The 16,489-nt window shown below is 42.2% G+C and overlaps 3 protein-coding genes across 11 annotated transcripts; 2 read left to right on the top strand and 1 right to left on the bottom strand.

Annotated features, from left to right (window-relative positions):
- Positions 1 to 326: 326 nt before the first annotated feature.
- LOC112277834 (uncharacterized) lies at positions 327 to 8,575 on the top strand. 6 transcript variants are annotated; one of them, XM_090248121.1, is made up of 15 exons: positions 327 to 454; positions 649 to 785; positions 2,098 to 2,253; positions 2,503 to 2,666; positions 3,188 to 3,628; positions 3,922 to 4,042; positions 4,426 to 4,522; positions 4,772 to 5,108; positions 5,329 to 5,582; positions 5,772 to 5,926; positions 6,073 to 6,446; positions 6,653 to 6,763; positions 6,938 to 7,244; positions 7,573 to 7,799; positions 8,042 to 8,575. In XM_090248121.1, exons 5-15 carry the CDS (start codon positions 3,378 to 3,380, stop codon positions 8,172 to 8,174), a joined length of 2,367 nt encoding a protein of 788 aa, XP_090104247.1. In that variant the 5' UTR covers positions 327 to 454; positions 649 to 785; positions 2,098 to 2,253; positions 2,503 to 2,666; positions 3,188 to 3,377; the 3' UTR covers positions 8,175 to 8,575. The 6 variants fall into 6 exon arrangements, with proteins under 6 accessions (XP_090104247.1, XP_090104245.1, XP_024366379.1 ...); XM_090248119.1 differs by having other exon boundaries at positions 6,926 to 7,244; XM_090248122.1 differs by lacking the exons at positions 327 to 454; positions 649 to 785 and adding an exon at positions 865 to 1,113 and having other exon boundaries at positions 2,098 to 2,279; positions 3,188 to 3,299; positions 3,445 to 3,628.
- A 683-nt stretch (positions 8,576 to 9,258) lies between these two features.
- LOC112277835 (uncharacterized) lies at positions 9,259 to 12,276 on the top strand. Of its 2 annotated transcripts, XM_090248123.1 has the most exons (6): positions 9,259 to 9,397; positions 9,553 to 9,665; positions 9,769 to 10,625; positions 10,875 to 10,981; positions 11,214 to 11,318; positions 11,718 to 12,276. In XM_090248123.1, the coding sequence occupies exons 3-6, from the start codon at positions 10,332 to 10,334 to the stop codon at positions 12,112 to 12,114; spliced, it is 903 nt and encodes a 300-aa protein (XP_090104249.1). In that variant the 5' UTR covers positions 9,259 to 9,397; positions 9,553 to 9,665; positions 9,769 to 10,331; the 3' UTR covers positions 12,115 to 12,276. The 2 variants fall into 2 exon arrangements, with proteins under 2 accessions (XP_090104249.1, XP_024366387.1); XM_024510619.3 differs by lacking the exon at positions 9,553 to 9,665.
- Positions 12,277 to 14,233: 1,957 nt separating this feature from the next.
- LOC112277735 (protein LATERAL BRANCHING OXIDOREDUCTASE 1) lies at positions 14,234 to 16,451 on the bottom strand. Of its 3 annotated transcripts, none has more exons than XM_090247934.1 (4): positions 16,063 to 16,451; positions 15,456 to 15,888; positions 14,956 to 15,283; positions 14,234 to 14,823 (listed from the first exon to the last, which is right to left on the bottom strand). In XM_090247934.1, exons 2-4 carry the CDS (start codon positions 15,548 to 15,550, stop codon positions 14,575 to 14,577), a joined length of 672 nt encoding a protein of 223 aa, XP_090104060.1. In that variant the 5' UTR covers positions 15,551 to 15,888; positions 16,063 to 16,451; the 3' UTR covers positions 14,234 to 14,574. The 3 variants fall into 3 exon arrangements, with proteins under 3 accessions (XP_090104060.1, XP_090104061.1, XP_090104059.1); XM_090247935.1 differs by having other exon boundaries at positions 15,456 to 15,768; positions 16,063 to 16,332; XM_090247933.1 differs by lacking the exon at positions 16,063 to 16,451 and having other exon boundaries at positions 15,456 to 16,052.
- Between the last annotated feature and the right edge of the window lie 38 nt (positions 16,452 to 16,489).

The raw sequence follows: 16,489 nt of genomic DNA, 5'->3' as shown, positions 1-16,489 counted from the left end.
ACCACCTTTTATTTTTATTATTATTATTATTTACCAGTAACAATCATCACCCGAAAATTCACTCTTTCATTTTCCCAAACACTTTGCACCCAATGGAAGTAAATGGCTCCTTTCCAAGGGCGAATAGCACAAAGCCCAGAAGCAGCTACATCAAAATCTATTCTTTAGAAGAGTTTTATTTACTAGTTTTATAACGACAAGCATCCTCTGCAGTTCCATTCAGCAAAAAAATTAAATACGGGCAACCCAATTGTAGAAAACAAACAAAAAGCAGAGACTCAGAAGAGGGCTTTTCGTTTTATTTTTTTATAATTTTTTTTTTATAATTTTAGGGCAAAGCAAAGGCGGTGTGTGTGTGTGTGTGCGCAATGATGTTCGTAGCCGTCCTGGAGAATCATGCCATGACATTTAATGTGCAGAATCTTCTGCCACAAAATAACGAATTCCATGGAATGTGAGTGCCGACTCATTTTGCATGGAGCACGATTCATGAAGTCGATTCTCTTTCTGTCTCTGACTCTGTCTGTGTGTGTGTCGCTTTCTCTATCCATGGCTGCATTCAGAAAAGCTTCACGTGAAGCAACGTGAGTGTAGTTTTACTGTACTTGGAATTGAAGCAAAGCTGTTTTTGTGTTGTTGTTGCAAAAGTTTGTACAGCGATGGAGATGGTGCGTGGAGAGGATGAGAGAGATGTAGAAAGGGGAGAATGGTAATGGCAGGACATGGCGGAGCTTGTGTGGCGCCGTAGCCATTCAGGCCGATCGTGTGATAGTTAAAATTCGGTGGTATGGGTAAACTTTTCCCTTCTTCTTAAGCTTCATTTGTTTTGTATTGAAGTTGCTTACCGCTGCTGAGAGTGGGTTTGACGTGACTTGCGACGATGGCGAGTGGTGTGTGGAAATTGTGTCTGCAATTGTTTTTGCAACTGGTGTAATCACGTTCATTTGCTCGGTGAGAGTGTCGAGGGGCGTGGAACCGGGAATGAGTGCAGCAGCAGGGGTTCTAGTGCGTGATTCGGGGGTTTCGCTTTTGGCCCTGCACGCGGTGGACGTTGAATTGGTCAAATGCATTAGTGTACATCTGGAAAAATGTGTGGGAAATATTCTGGGAAAGGTGGGTGGAAGAATTAGAGCGCCGGATGGCGATATGCTGATTTATGCATGATGGTGGTGGAGTTGGTGAGGTTTTCTTTTCGATTGTGGGTTGAGGATATGTGGGGCGCATGATTTTTGCCATAGTGGGTGGGGTTGTGTGTGTGTGCGCGACCACAGCGGGGAGGGAGAGGTGTTTAGGGGATTTTTTTCGAATTTATTGGGTTCTGGCAAAGTGTTGGATAAGCTCAGCATTCTCGCATGTCAGAGATAGGCAGCTCTTCACCGAATTCTTCATTGTGTGAACGATAGTGATCGGGTTTCTTATTTCGTACTTGATCAATGGAGCTTGAGTTTGAGGATATTCAGGGCTGATTGCAGTTCTGGAGTTCGTCTTTTTCTCTTCACTGGGTGGCGAAGCAAGTCTTATGAAATAAAGGATGACGATGAAGGGTGGGAAGACGGTCTAGTCTGTGAGCCTGCCTTTTTTTTTTAGATGTTGCGTTTACGAACAAGGTGAGCAATCGTGGCTGGCGAACAGCCTTCCTCGCATTGGAAGTCGGTGTGAGGAAGAGAGGATTTTTTCCACCGAGCTAGCAGCTTGTGTAATCTGTGGGTTCTATTCCCCGAATGTTGATGCTTGATACAGAGGTTAAGAAAGCACCCTTTGACCTACGACACCTCTAATTTTGATGATTTGGGCTAGAGACGAACAATTCCTCTCACAAGTAATGCAATTACTACCTCAGAGCAGCTAGGAGCCACTACGCCTTTGAAATCTGGTGATCGTTTCGGATATGTCATGTAGGATGCTGATATACTACACACGAAAGGTTGAGTAGCGACTATGGTGAAATGCTCATCACGTTCGTTTTTACGTGGATTCGGATGTGGTACGATCGCGAAATCATTGATGTGATCAGAGTCAAATTTGTATGGTCCGGGGTCGTTGCTGGGATGCAGGGTGGTGATGTGAACGTTCTGAAATATTGGGTTGTTTCTGCAGACAACGATTAGTCGTCTATGTTCTTGTGGAAGACCTATTGCAAACAAGTGTGGATCCTGCCAGGTTGAGTGACGCCTGAATCCCACATTGCCGATTGGAGCGGGTTTATGAATTCACATTGCGAGACTGCCCGTGGTTGCAGATGCCACGCCGGAGGTTGTGTTGTATCCCCCTTTGTGAAGGCGAGGTCATGTGAACCGTAGCTTCTAGAAATTTCCAAAATGTTAGGATTCGGGGAGGGGACCAACAGACATGAGCATCGCCATTAATTGCTATCGTGGTTTGTGACTTTCGTTGAATCTTAGGATCGAAAATTAAGTTAACTTGATCATTGCTTACTCGTGTGTGGAGAGGAGAATTGAAGGGAAAAATGTTTCGGGTTTTGGCATCTCTGCTTGCCTGCAGACGATCTAGTGGGTTGATGAGCATAGAGTAGTCTCTTGAAGACCCTCCCAGAATGATTCTGTTGAGGCTGCTGTGGATTAGGCTTCTTCCAGTATCTCTGTGTCGAACGAAGGAGCGGTCGAAGGTGGGACAGGCTTGAGCCCCTTGAGCCAGCTTCCCATGAGGTAATGGGGCCGCGACTTTTGTACTCTACCTCACTCGTGTATGATTGTTGACCATCTAACAGCAATGAGCCTCACGCTTCATCTTGCTTGAGCGTTACCTGCTGTGTTAATGGTAGTTTTTTTTAGGAAGATGTAAAACATTTTGTCTTTTGTAGTTCACCTCAAGGCCAAAATGATTCAACCTAGGTGCATTTTGTGGAAGTGTTTTAGAGTTTTGTTATTGGATTCTTGAGGGCAGATATTGGTAATTTACATGGTGGCGTTTAGTAAGTGTGAAAGTGTGAGAGACGTGACGTATCAACCATGACATGAATAGTGGGGACGTCCATCGGATGAAGAGATCCACTTTTAAAGCTCAAATGATTTTAAATGAATTTCACCAATGCTTGCACTTATCGCGTCGAATATTAAAAATTGGATTGTCATGATCAACACGTTCTGGTTTATCATATATTGAGATGCAATTTAGTTTCTACAAGGTACTTACTTAATGTTCTGAGTTTTTGCTTTTGATAACCCAGGGCGTGATCGGAATCGACCGTGTAATGCGTCATGTGGATGTCCTCTTACGAAAGGTGAAGGACTTTCGGGCAGCTTGATAAGAAATCCGGAGCTGGCAGTCCCTCTTTGACGGTTAGAAATATCACACCATTAACACTCTCAACCGCACTCAGGTGGAGATTTAACCCTTGTAAACAAAAAGAGGAAGAGATGGCTATGGAACCCTCGGGGATAGAATTGACGGCTTCAGTTGGCATGCCTCATGATGAGTGTCCAGGAGGCAAGCCAAGCGTAAAGAATGATTTGGAGGGACGACCAGCTGAGGAAAAGCAACGAGGCACACCTGTAGGTGGAGCGTCTCCAATCGATCAGATTAAGTCGGTTGATGAGCTTGATAGACAAACGCAAGCAGGAAATGTAGATGAAATCGCTGGCCTTGAGTCTTCTGAATTTCTGGACAGGTGCTTTGGACGTACCTCAACTATTTTGCACTAGCCCTCGTTTCAATCTCCCGTTATTTGCACTTGTCTTGTGAACAAGCTCTCTTCGCCACTTGTCTGGTGTGACAGATCTCTCTTTCGGCAACAAGGCTCATGGTATCTGTATCAATGCTGCAAAACTTCAATCAGTCCTATTCCTAAGGTTGTTTGATAGACAATTTGATAGACAACCTTGTGAATATCGCTGATTGCTTTTGTCATCAAATGAGCATAAACTGAAACTAGTTTGTGCTCTTGCATGCAACGTCTTGAAGGAAGCTATCTTCAGGAGACGATGTCATGTCGATGACAATTGAATGCTTACGATCTAGGCTTCTGTCTGAACGTTCTGCATCAAAGGCTGCGAAACTGAGAGTCCGACAGCTTGCTGCGCAGGTGAAGTTTACTTCGTATTTTTCGGAAGATTGTATTGTTTAGAATGAACACAAGGTAGTAATTCGTAGGGTTCTAGACATAGGTTTAATTTAGCACCCTCTGTCACTTGCTTTGCGAAGAATTTGAAATAACCTTAACCAAATTATAACTGCAATGTTGATCATCAGTTCTCATCAATGTTGGTTGATCAGTTCTCATTATTCCTTCAATAAACTCATGAAGCTAATGAGTTCTCTTTCTATGTCCTTCCAGAGATCCTTTACTTAGCACTTTCCATTATTCCGTAACGGCCTTTCTCATCTTTAATTTTAGTTCTGTTCGCGAGGATGTTATTAGAGAGAGTTAAGAGTTAGCAGCTCATGCAGATTTGTGTACATTGCCAGGTTTCTGAACTGCAAGTAAAGCTGGACCAGGCGATTGAAGATCGGAGGAAAGCACAGGTCGCTACCCAGGAAGCAGTCATGAAGTTGAAATTGGCAGGTTAATACATGCCATTCTCCCGTGTACTGGTCCTAATTCGGAGAATTTGTCATCAATGCGAGATTTAATGAAGTTAAATGTGATGCTTCGTGGAATAGTGGCAACCTGATACGCTTGCAGCTCAATAGAGTGCATACGTTGAACTGGGTAAAGAGATTCATATTTTAATTTTGTTCATTCTAATTCAAGAACCAAGTTTTAGATTTTAAGTTTTATGGGATGACAGGTTTTAATCTATTTTGGATGCAGAAAGCTCCAATCCAGTGACAGGAAGGACATCATGCGAGGTATCAGATAGATACATTCCAAATTTGACCAGAGGGTCCTCGCTTTCAATGCCAAGGGTGGGTATAGAGGATGACAAGTGCTCCTCACGGCCCGATGTAAGCAGTTTTGAAAAATTGTCGCAGACAAATTCTTATGGAGCTCCTGTTGAGGATGAGGATCCCAACACTAAAAAAAAGTTTCCAGACACTGCTAGTCAGATTGAAGAACGTTCAGCTGTGCCAGTTCGACTCAGGGAGAGACCCACTCCTCTGAAAACGTTAGAGCGATCTCAAGGGACTCCTCAGAAGCAGGATAACAGGTAATTGCAATGACCATGACGATCTCGAACTTGTAGGTATTTTATTGAGGCTCTTTTCCAGTGAGCTGGTCCTGTGCTCTCAAAATATTAGCACAATCACTTGATCAATTTCACTGTGAGGCAGCTTCTCGTGTCCTTTTTGTGGAATTGTTAACAAATACTCATATTTAATTTGTGGTGGATAGCCACGTTAATTAATCCCCTAAATGTGGTTGGACAGGGTTGCCATTGAAAACCGCTTACGAGACTTATGGAATGGGATTAGTGAAGGGATTGCTGCTCTTGCCGAAGAGAAAAGCAACGAAGATGTTGAGCGTGAAGAGATCATGAGCTGGATGGGCCAAGTACCTACTGTGCTCCAGGATATTATTCCTAAGAAGCTAGTTAGCCCCTCTCATGATATGTGCATGAAATATGAAATTGAAAAAATGAAATCTCAGGATGCACCAGTGCAAATGGTAGAAGATCATCCAGGTTTGTAGAGTGGATTTAGAACTCCCCATTCAGGAACGCCATTTTGGCAACTAACTATTTTTGGTGGTCAAATCGTATTGTGCTGTCTGTCCATTTATCTTCGGAAGCTTTATTCAACGCAACGATGATAATCAGGTGCTCCTTGAGCGATGTCACTCATTTAGTCTCTTTTCGATTTGAAAAATGCAGAGCTGTCGTCACACATTGTACAAGAAAAGGGCCAGTGGCAGGGAGATCCGAAGAAGGCAGCATTCTGGCATGAACAGTTCGCAGCTCAAGAAATTGTGCAACGAGAATGGGAAAGAAACTACGTGGAATCTCAACGGAAATTAGAGCAGTTTAAGGTACGTGCACACCTCCCTTTCACACTTAGCCTCTGCGAACTGGAACGTAGGAAAACTGTACGAGCAGAGATAGTACCCATCACTGTTTTGGTCTTGATTCCGTCAGTATTGCAATGCTTCAATGGATCGATACCTTTTGATGGCAGGGAAATGATCTTAACACCAATCGATTACCAAAAGCTTCTGCCCGGCATCGGCACCATCAACATGCAGAATTTAGGCATGAAGCAAATGACGTCGCAGATAGTTCGTCTTTCTTGAGGTCTCATCAGGCAAGATTGGCCAAAAGCAAAAGCACATTGGACCTTCCTACGGGATCCGATGGGCGAAATTCAGAAATAAATTTACCTCGCCGTGAAGAGCCGTTCGTTGAACCAGACTCTTCGACTAGGGAGAAGCCGTTGAGACATGGAGCTGGTGGCCCACATCATGAAGCAGTATACATGCAAGTGCCAATTGATCCTACCTACTTGAACCATAGTACTCGAATGTACAAGGATCGCGCTGCTGCACCTTCCATGTGAGTCATTTATATCTCCATAAACCCTCAAGTGTGTAGGCGTATTCGTACTTCATGTCCGAGGACCAATTGCTTTGACGATTTTTCACTGCACTTGTAGTTCTGATATGGGCTTCTTCCCACAGCCAGTCCCAAAGTGTTACTTGATATCTGGATAACTACCATACGTCAGAGGTCTTCGTGAGAGATCTTAATTTTTCTGACAGGTCAAAGGAGGATGTATACCGAAGCTTTCAACCAGATTTTAGGGTTGGACAACCCATTTGGGAGGGCACTGATCGGGGTATCAGTGAACGTCATCTGCAAGCTCAGCCTGGGTATGGCGATGCTAACTGTCAAATGGAAATAAATAGCTTCTACGTGGATGAACTATCAACTTGAATCATATCATCAATGCTCGATGTGTATTCTGTGTTGTTGGTGCTGTGTTGGAAGTTTTCTTGTAACTGGCACTCATTAGTGACATAATTCCATGGTAGTCATTGTGGCAGGGATAGCGAAAGAGAGGAGTCTTGCACTAATTCTCAACCTGGGAGTGCTCATCGTCATCAAAGTTCTCACTCTGATAGTAATGGCTGGCTAGCTGTGGAAGAGTATGATGGGATTCATCAACGCTACGAATCAAATCCTGGTTTAGGGAGACGACAGTCCTATCCTCGGCATCCTGCTGCATTGGCTTCGAATACATCTCATACAAACTTTGAGAGGGCCTCCGGATCTTATGACGATCGGCGTTACTCTGATGAAAGTGTGCATGGGGCAGGTGGGCAGAGACGGGTCAGCTTTCCTGCTGCCAAGGTTAGATTCTATTTGTGGAACTTTGCCTGGACTGTAGTACTGCTCGGAGTTGCTGTATCTCCGCTACGTTCGAAGCTGGCATCTTGCAGTCATCGTTGCGTCTTTCTCATATGCATTTTAATCAACTATTGGCCATGTCTACTCGTGTATGCTTCATCTTCTAAAGCCTTCGAATCTGATTAGCTAGGGTAGATCACAAGAAATATTTTCAGTACATTTGTACTAAATCTCTAAGTACTGTCTGGAAGACAATTCCTTCTTATGCTGCTAATGTTTCCGACATGCTGGCGATATGAATAATATTTGGTTATATCTTTTGGCAAAACAGATAGACTGCGATCTCAGACAGCAGCATTCACATCGAAATGGCTATTCCAGTGCTGAGCTTATTCTAAGTCTTGGATACGGGCCGACACATGATTTCCCGCAAGAAGGTTCCGCGGTACAACGATCTCCAAAATCTGAACCTAATAAAAACATATGTGATGTGCTGCGTGCGTTGCAAGTGGCAAAAACCAACATTCAGAGTAGGGTTACAAGCACCAAAGATCAAAGGTCAGTAACATCCTCTTCAGTGCGTACTCAAAATGTAGTAAATTTTATGTCTTCCTAATCCAGGATACCAAGTTTGTGCTTGCACTATCTCTAACTTTCGCACATTTGCTAGCTGTCACCAGTTGATATTCAGGCTTTTTGAATCTCGAATTCGAGCTTTAAAGTTTACTCAATATTTGTTAATTAATTTTTCAATGGGTAATTTAAACTCAGACTACCCTCTTTGAGTGGACTTCTTGCAGGCTATTGAAGCCAGGCTATGGGATGGAGCCCTCCGCTCAATATATGCAGGCATTCCGGCAACCGACGTCAGAACAGATCAGATACTCTGAAAGGCAAATTCTGCATTCACAATCCTCGAGATCTGCATTCTAGTCCAGTCACCGCATTTCATTCTGCAAAACATAACTCATGTGAAGCAGAATTTCATCGAGAACGATATTAATCGGAGGGTGACGCTATTCCTAGCATCAATACAAAGAGTAGTTACGTCGACCAGCTAAATGTTGTGCAGGATATCCTACTTTGATCTATAGGATAGTTCCAAAAAAATGCAGGTTCATTAAAAAAAAGAAAAAAGTAAAAAGAAGGTTAGTTTCTTGATTCCCCGATTCTTCTGAAAGAATCGCAAGTCACTGTGACAGGTCTTGCTACACTTTTTTCTTTTCTTATTTTAATTATCAAGACAGTACGACCGTAGCTTTTCCTTGAGTCAGGAAATTAGAGATAAAATGTGCAGAACTTTACATCTGCTAATCTTTACGCTTTGAATTGTCCATCCCGCAATCACTAAGTTTGACTAGTGCTGACCCATGTCCAAGCGGAAGAGCTTTTTCTATGAAGTCTTAACTTGACTCTACAAGGATAGTGCTGACTGTAAAAGTCTTCTGCGTGACTTCAACCTTTGAATCCAGCAACATATCGTTCAATCTCTGTTTGGACCTCAAAACCCATGAGATCACAATAACACGGAGACATGAAGTCTTCCACATATTTAGTTTTTCCACATCAACGCCTCCAGGTAGGGGCTTAGGGTGCCACTCGGACACCCTAGCTCAGAGTAGTAGTAGGCATGGCGTCATTTCAGATGGTGGTGAAAACGAGTCTTGCATGACGGTGGACATGTCACCACTTCGATCGAAAAGACCCCAACTTCATTTAGCAATTACTTCCAGACGCATGGCTGTCGGAGCGATCGACACACCCAGAAGATTAGTCCGTAATTTCACAACGAGAGATGGTAACACATATGTCAGAATCACAGAGCAAAACACAGCATAATCCACATTCTCTGGTCTAACCAACTGGTATCGACCGCTGAGACTCCGGGAGAGAAATCCGACGGCCACCGGTGGGGCTTGAACGTGGGTCTCGAATTCTACAGCTCAGGAGGGCTCCACCGAGCTCTTCCATGGTCGCTTTTGTGTGAAACCCTCGGCAGCCATGTCCAGTGGTTTTGTTTAGCGATCTGATCGAGCTGCGGGCTGTGATTGCGTCGGTGTTAGGTGGCTTGGTTGTGGCCGTCGTGTGGCGGTTGCAAAGTGCTCTCTTCCTCGGGAATCGGACCAGCCGTTTGAATTTGCGTGGACACTGAGTGGGTGAGTTTTTGTGTTGTGGTTCAGCTTGCGCAGGAAGTTGCTGCGAGAAATAGAGGTTTGTAGGCTAGCGCGAAGTGTTTGTGGTGGTTTTTTGACGTTTGTAGCGATTGAATTGGCTTGGTGGACCTTGTGTTGACAGTTCTTGTGCTTTTTAGAAAGTTTTACAGGCTTTGAAGGTGGTCATGTCGGAGGTGGGGAGATGGAGCGAGGCAGCATTTGAATGCCGAAATAGTATTCTACGATGATTGTTTTAGTTGGATTATTTAAGGTAGTAAGTTTTTATGTGGAGTTGGTGTGGTGAGGGATTGGAATTGGCACTCAGGCTTTTTCCATGGCTGCGTCGAAAGCTGATGTGTTGATCCTTGGCTCAGGAATTTTGGGACAGTCTCCGACCTAGAATTCTGGTGCAGTGAGCGTTTCGGTTCTTTTCAAGGTCGTGGATCTTCCTGGTGAAGAAATTTCATTGCCTTAAAGGCTTGGTTCTGTTACAGACTTCGTTCCGATGCTTGGCATCTTATTTCGGCACGCGTTGTCGCTACCGACCCTGGGCCCCCTGGGTGCTTCTTTAACGAAAGTCCGCCCCAGGAGGTGGATTCCCGTGAGGTCGCGTTCAGCTACTAACATTGAAGGGCTCTCACTTGTGTTACTTACATGATTGGAGCTGGTATAGAGCCTAATTGCGGACATTTCAGGAATTGACAACTTTGGGGCTCGCATCCACCACTTGGCACGAGCTTTGCCTTAGCTGCTTTTGGTGTGATAGTGATCACGAGTTCGGCGGGCAAGAAACAGAGTAGCGGAGTAATACGATTACCTGCACCGTTGCAGTTTCCCTCTCAATTGGAATTAACCTGGTGTACACAATTTTCAGATCGTCGAGTCTACTGTGCATCTTTTAGAGCTGATTCAGGGTTTACTCTGGAATTCTCGAGACATGGACGGAATTGTGGCAAGGAGTGACACAATGTCTGTCAATGAGGTATGGACTGATGCAGTTGGTGGTGGTGCGGTTAGTGATTCAGCTGATAGTCATGGTACGTATGATGAAGCTTATAACACGGAGGAGTTATCCGGAATTGTGGCCTCACTTTCGTCAGCAGCAGAAGTTCCTGGAGGAAGCACAGGCCCCAAGGAATCTCTGGGAGGAGTGCATACACATGCCGCCCTTGAGGAGAAACTTGAGGAACAGGCTAGTGTTAGTGTACCAGCCTTGACTTTTTCTGATGTGGTGAGTTTCGAATTGTCGTTGCATGTTTAATTCTTTATTTCATTTTAACAACTTGTTACGTAGCTATGCGTTCAGCACTGCTACTATCGTGGGTTTTATTTTTATTTTTTACTCAGGACTTGCCTGATATCTTTATCACATGAGTCATTCTTTGAATGACGAATAATGATTTTTTGGAGTTCAGTTTGATTTGCAATGCAGGTATGAGACTTCTTCGTGTAGTAAGTTGTGTTCATTGGGGGGTGTCAGGTGGGCGGGAGCGCAGGTCCATCTGATCCTGATATTTGTGCCATCTGCTTAGATAGAATTAAGCTAGCAGAGACATCTCAAATCAAAGGATGCGAACACTCTTATTGGTAATATTTCCAGAATTGAATCGATGGCGGATCTCGCTTGTGCGTATTTGATTGACAAAATATCATTATTTGCATATGACTGTGGCCAACCAATATGTAGCTAGATTTTCTGGTTGTGTTGAAGGAGTTATCATGTTACCCTGGAAAGTTATAAATGTTTGTAATCTGGGGCTCGTCTGTTGGTTGTGGCTTGTTGAAGTAAATTAACCCTCTGTTTATCTAATTGATGCAGCGTTACTTGTATATTACGATGGGCCCTGTATCAGAATAATACCTGGTGCCCTCAGTGCCGACTTCCTTTCACCGAGATGTATGTATACAGATCGCTTGATGGGAGGTTTGTGTCTCAAACCTAGTCCAATTGTGTTGTAGAATCCATATTCTTCTTCAAATGATTAATGTAACTCGTGTAAAGTTCGCACAAACGTCATGATCTTTGAGCATAACTGAACGTGATGTTTTTATTCAGAGTTATGCCTCTGTCTGTTCAACAGTTGATTGCCTCAAGGTTTCTGCTACTTATGGTCAATCTACATGCAACTCTTTGCCACTGCGGTCATACGTTAGTACGGGAGTTTAATATTGTAAATTTCAGTGCAGGTGTTTGAACTGTTTCATTATTACGGCCTATTCTTATTAATCAGCTGACATGCTTATATATATATATATATATATATATATGTGTGTGTGTATATATTTCTGAATGAGTTTTCTGAGGAGCAATTGTTGTGTACAGCCTCAATGATTATCTAATTGAAGAAAGCGTCTGCCTTCTGCTGAGAGCATCTTGGTTTGAAGGCATGCCCGTTTTCGCCCAGCCAGAAGAACCCGAGGACTACTATGAAGATGAAGAATTTGATGATTACTATTTCAAGTCTAACGTGCGCATTGGGAATCGACGTTGGGGTGACAATGGTTATGTCCGTGCTGGCCGTCGCGAGGCACGACCTGTGGGCGTCCGGCATCTAGCAGCTGCAGTTGCGCAAGCTGATGAAGCGGGATCTTCTTCCTTCCGTCCAGGAAAAGGCAAGGAAAAGGCTTCTCCGAAAGAGGCTACTGGCCGCCGGGCCAAGCGAGCTCAGAAACGTGAAGCTCTTGATAAACAACTAGCTACACAGCGCTCTGTTAGGTGAATTGGGTGTCTCTAACATGGAAGCGTCTTAGTTTGTTGCTCCCTAAGGTGTGTATTGCAGTCATGAGTGGCACAAAACTTATATCTTTTGCTAGTGTTGGAGGGGATCATTAGTTGTTACTCCTTATACCTTCAGCAGTAAAGGATATGTTTGATTGTTTGATCCTCGTTGCTCTCATTCTTCACCCTAGTATTAAGAATGCGTTGTATGGGTTGTGTAAGGCTTCTCGACTTATCACTTGTCAACTCGTACATGTGCACCAATTTGGAACAAACATAAAAGGTTATGGAAACAAGCGCTATTTTGTTTGACGTTCTCACTGTTCGTCAATTATGTGTAATGACCATATTTGTATGTGGTTGTTCTTCCATGTAAAACATGCAGTCTTTGGTGTGAAATTGCTATCACAAGGCTGCGGCATATAACCCTGCTTAGTATATTAACTCCATGTTTGATTGTTGTTTTCTGAATGAGCCGAAATACACGTATAGATCGTGCTTGTCAACGTAGAGTCGTCAGTTTTGCATCACAGAGATGCTCGCCGGAGCATTGCAGTTTGTGCAAATTTTGTTAAAGTTACTTAGTTCTTTAATGTTTGAGTTTACTCTAATTCACAAGTGTAATATTCTACTTATGTGTCTAGTGGCACAGTAAAATACTTTAAATTCATTACATTAAAAATAAAGAGATCCAATTAGGTACTAAAAATCGAAATGAATTATTAATAATGATAGAATATTAGTTGCATTCCAAAAGGGTTGACTAGATGTTAAAACCAACAAAAACAATTCAATTAGTAAATAGAAACATCAAAATATATTTTTATACATATTGGTTAAAAGAACATCTTATTTGGGATGGCTATATATTAAAGCATGGTTTTTAAAAAATTATATAGAGTTTAGTAGACATTGTGCAATTATTTAAAATAATTTTTTTTTATAGCAGTGACACCACTAATAATAATCAAAGTACAATGCAATAGTATCAAATAAGAATATAAATTTAACTTTAAATTTATACAAATAAATAAATAAATTTAAAAATATGATATCTATGTGTAATTACAAATAGTTAAAAAACTAGTAGATTAATTAAGCATTAAATTTTAATACTATGTTACATCTACAAAAGCATAATAAGTAATAAATAATATATTACAATCATTTTTATATGTAACCAAAAATCCTTAACAACATTTCTAAAAAGCTAATATGTATGTTAAAATATAAACATATTAAAATTTTAAAAATAAATTTACAAAAAAAATATATTAAAAATGAAAGTAAATATGATTATAAAAGAAGAAGATATTAAAATAGTTATTACCAAGTTTAAAGGATTAAATAATCTTGAATTAAGAATAAAATACAAGATAGCTAGTGATAATATAAAGAGTGGTCTTAGTTTTGTCTTTGTACATAATAACCAACAGGCAGGCCATGTTGAAGACTTTATGTTTTTTTGGAATATTAATTGTTATATATTATTATTTTTATTTATTAGAAGATACTTTACATGAAAAGTAAACAAAAGAAGAAAAAATTACAATTTTCATGTGGATAGCTAGGTGTTGAAAATTACACAAAGATTGAAAATTTGAAAAATAAATTTAGGTTATTCTAAATATGTAGTTCTGCTCTTATGGTATTTATTGCAAAATAGAAGAAGTAATGAAATTTAAACAATTATGTGCTATCAAATAAATAACTATTATGCAATAAGTTATTAAAATCGTATATTTATACGTTGTGTAGGGAAAAACCTCTATCACATGCTAAATGTATACAACAACTCTCAAATGTTGTATAATATTGTATATCATAATGCTGTAGGACTATTTGCTAGAGACATCCCTCAAGATGAACAATCTAGAAAATTTTCTTTTATCACTCCAAGAAAAGCAAAACAAAAAATTAATGTGCTGTTCTGCAAAGATTTTCCAAATGGCCATTCTCCAAAGTTCGATTCTGGTGCTTTGCTTATTTAGCTGGCTCTCAACACAGAACATTGCATGTTTGTTAATTCAGGAGATGTTTTAAAGTGTCAATTCGTTACTTCATGAGAAAGAGGAAAAGAATCTGGACCCCAAAAACACATTCACAAAAAAAGGAGTAAATGAGTTAAGTAGAGCTTGCTAAGTCTTTCACAGTTCTCCATTGAATCATCGAAGAAGACATTTATCACCACACTGCTATAGGCTGCCCACCCTCTCCGACATGCACTATTTACTTGGGAAATTATGCTCAATCTTCATCAGTTGAAACCCAGAAATACTCATCGAGACTTCTGCAGTCCTTGGCTGGATTATGGATATTGAACACCACGATGCAAGCAATAATATGGACTCTAATGGAGAAAGTACATCTACAAACTTCTGTTTAATTAAAGGCTCTCAATTTGATGTGATTTTTGCAACAGCAAAAGTAACCTTTGCAGCAAACCATGAAAGATTCAAAGCTACAGAAGAAGAGAGTTGAGGGGACTCTCGAAGACTTTCTTACCGCGATTCTGCAGGATCTGCTCGACGAATTGTTTGTATACAAAACTTCTATATCGTAGGGGACAATCACTGCTTACCAACGCCGGTATAGGGTCTATCTTTGTGTCAGGATGAGGACCGAAGAAGTAAACCACCGATAATCTGGGTTCTGTTGTGTTTACGAGGGCCCTGTGCATCACGCTCTTGATTCTCCCGTTACTCCAAGCCTGCATCCATTAGAAGATGCATGTGACTTACTAGCTCCAAAATTTCAAGCAGAAGCTTGGTTTCTAGACAAGCGTTACGAAGTTGAGATGATGGTTCAAGGATATGAGGGTTTTGGTTTTACGATAACGCACATGTAAAGTGTCGCCGACATTGACAACCAGTGCGTTAGGATTTGGCTTCACGGTGACCCACTCGTCATTGTCCTTAAGCACTTGCAGCCCAGCAACGGTGTCTTGCAGCAGGATTGTGAAAATGTTGAAATCCGAATGTGGCGAGATTCCTAGCGTCCGAGAGGGCTGTGGGCAAGGTGGGTAGTAGTTCATGCGCACAGTTGAGGTGCTCGACCCTGCAAAGTGCCGAGAGAAGGTTGTTGCGTCCAGGCCAAGACCTAATGCCACAAGTTCCATGAGCTGCACGGCCAGCTTCTCCGCCTGAGAAGCGTATTGCTCCACCGCCTCACTTCAAAAGTATCTCGCGCATCGATAACAAATGTTAGAATTCGAAAAATTCGTAGTGATTGTTGATAAGTCGCCCGAAGTCAACCCTAGCATGAGAGCATCAGAATCCATATTTTGAGAGGCTTGGAAATTCCATGTACAAAACTGAACCAGGTTACCGCAGAATTGCTCACCAGAAACCTTCGAATTGAGGTTGGGGAATCCCAATTCGTTCCATGTGCCTGCGCACTTGTGAGGCAGGTGTCCATTCCATGTGAAAGGCCTCCATCCATGCGTTGGGGGAGTACGTACGTCCCTTCGCAATTCCATAGCCATAGAAGCTATTTGCGCTACATGCGGCTGCTCGCTCCTTCTGTTCCAATGGCAGCTCAAAGAATGAGTGAGAATGTGCTCGTAGTCGGTTTAGAAGTTCCAGTGGGATGCCATGATTTTGAATCTGAAAAAAGCCCCAGTCCCGGCAGGCTGCGGCCAACTGCTCCGCTGCGCCTGCACAGTAAAGGTCGATGGTAGGCAATGCATCAGAGGAAGAGAACAGGTTCTGCGCAGGCAATGGCTGGTCTGAATCTTGGAGGACAAATTCCCCCAGCGTCCGAGATTGCAATAATCCTGAGTTCAATAAGATATGGTTAGCTGCGTCGGAGAGAGTCATGGCAGTGCAATTTCGAGAAATTGAGTCTCGATGACAAACGGAGACAAATTCAAAGTGTGAACCTCCCCCTTCGGTTTGCGAAGACCAGTTGGCTAGAATGAAAATGCTGTTCAAAAGCAGAACGGAATTACCTATCAAGGATAGAAGCTCCGCAGTCGATTGTTCGCATTCGATTCCGGATAACCCAACTCAGTTCTCACACTCAAAGGATTCATTTGCAGCTTTTTCTGGGCGGTGCCGTGACACTTGAAACATGATGCTGGCAACTGCAGATCCATATATTGCTGGACACGTTGTATGAAACACTTGGGATTCGGTCATGCTCGGATTTCATAAATTCATTTACCGATGAGCAAATCCTACCAAGATGTACACAGTCCAACGACATGTTGAGCAGCTTCACTTGCGAGTCACACATTCAAATCACGCATGATCCATCATATTATTTGATATTTGTCTCGCACTGTTCACTAAAAGCTCATCTATTCCCTGAAATACAACGATATACTTCCCAAGTCGTGCTACAAGATGATTTTTACAAGTTTCCCTCCCTACCTC

The sequence above is a fragment of the Physcomitrium patens genome, chromosome 26 (assembly GCF_059467195.1).
Source record: "Physcomitrium patens ecotype Gransden chromosome 26, ASM5946719v1, whole genome shotgun sequence".
Lineage (NCBI taxonomy): Eukaryota > Viridiplantae > Streptophyta > Bryopsida > Funariales > Funariaceae > Physcomitrium > Physcomitrium patens.
This window is presented reverse-complemented; position numbering and strand designations above follow the sequence as displayed.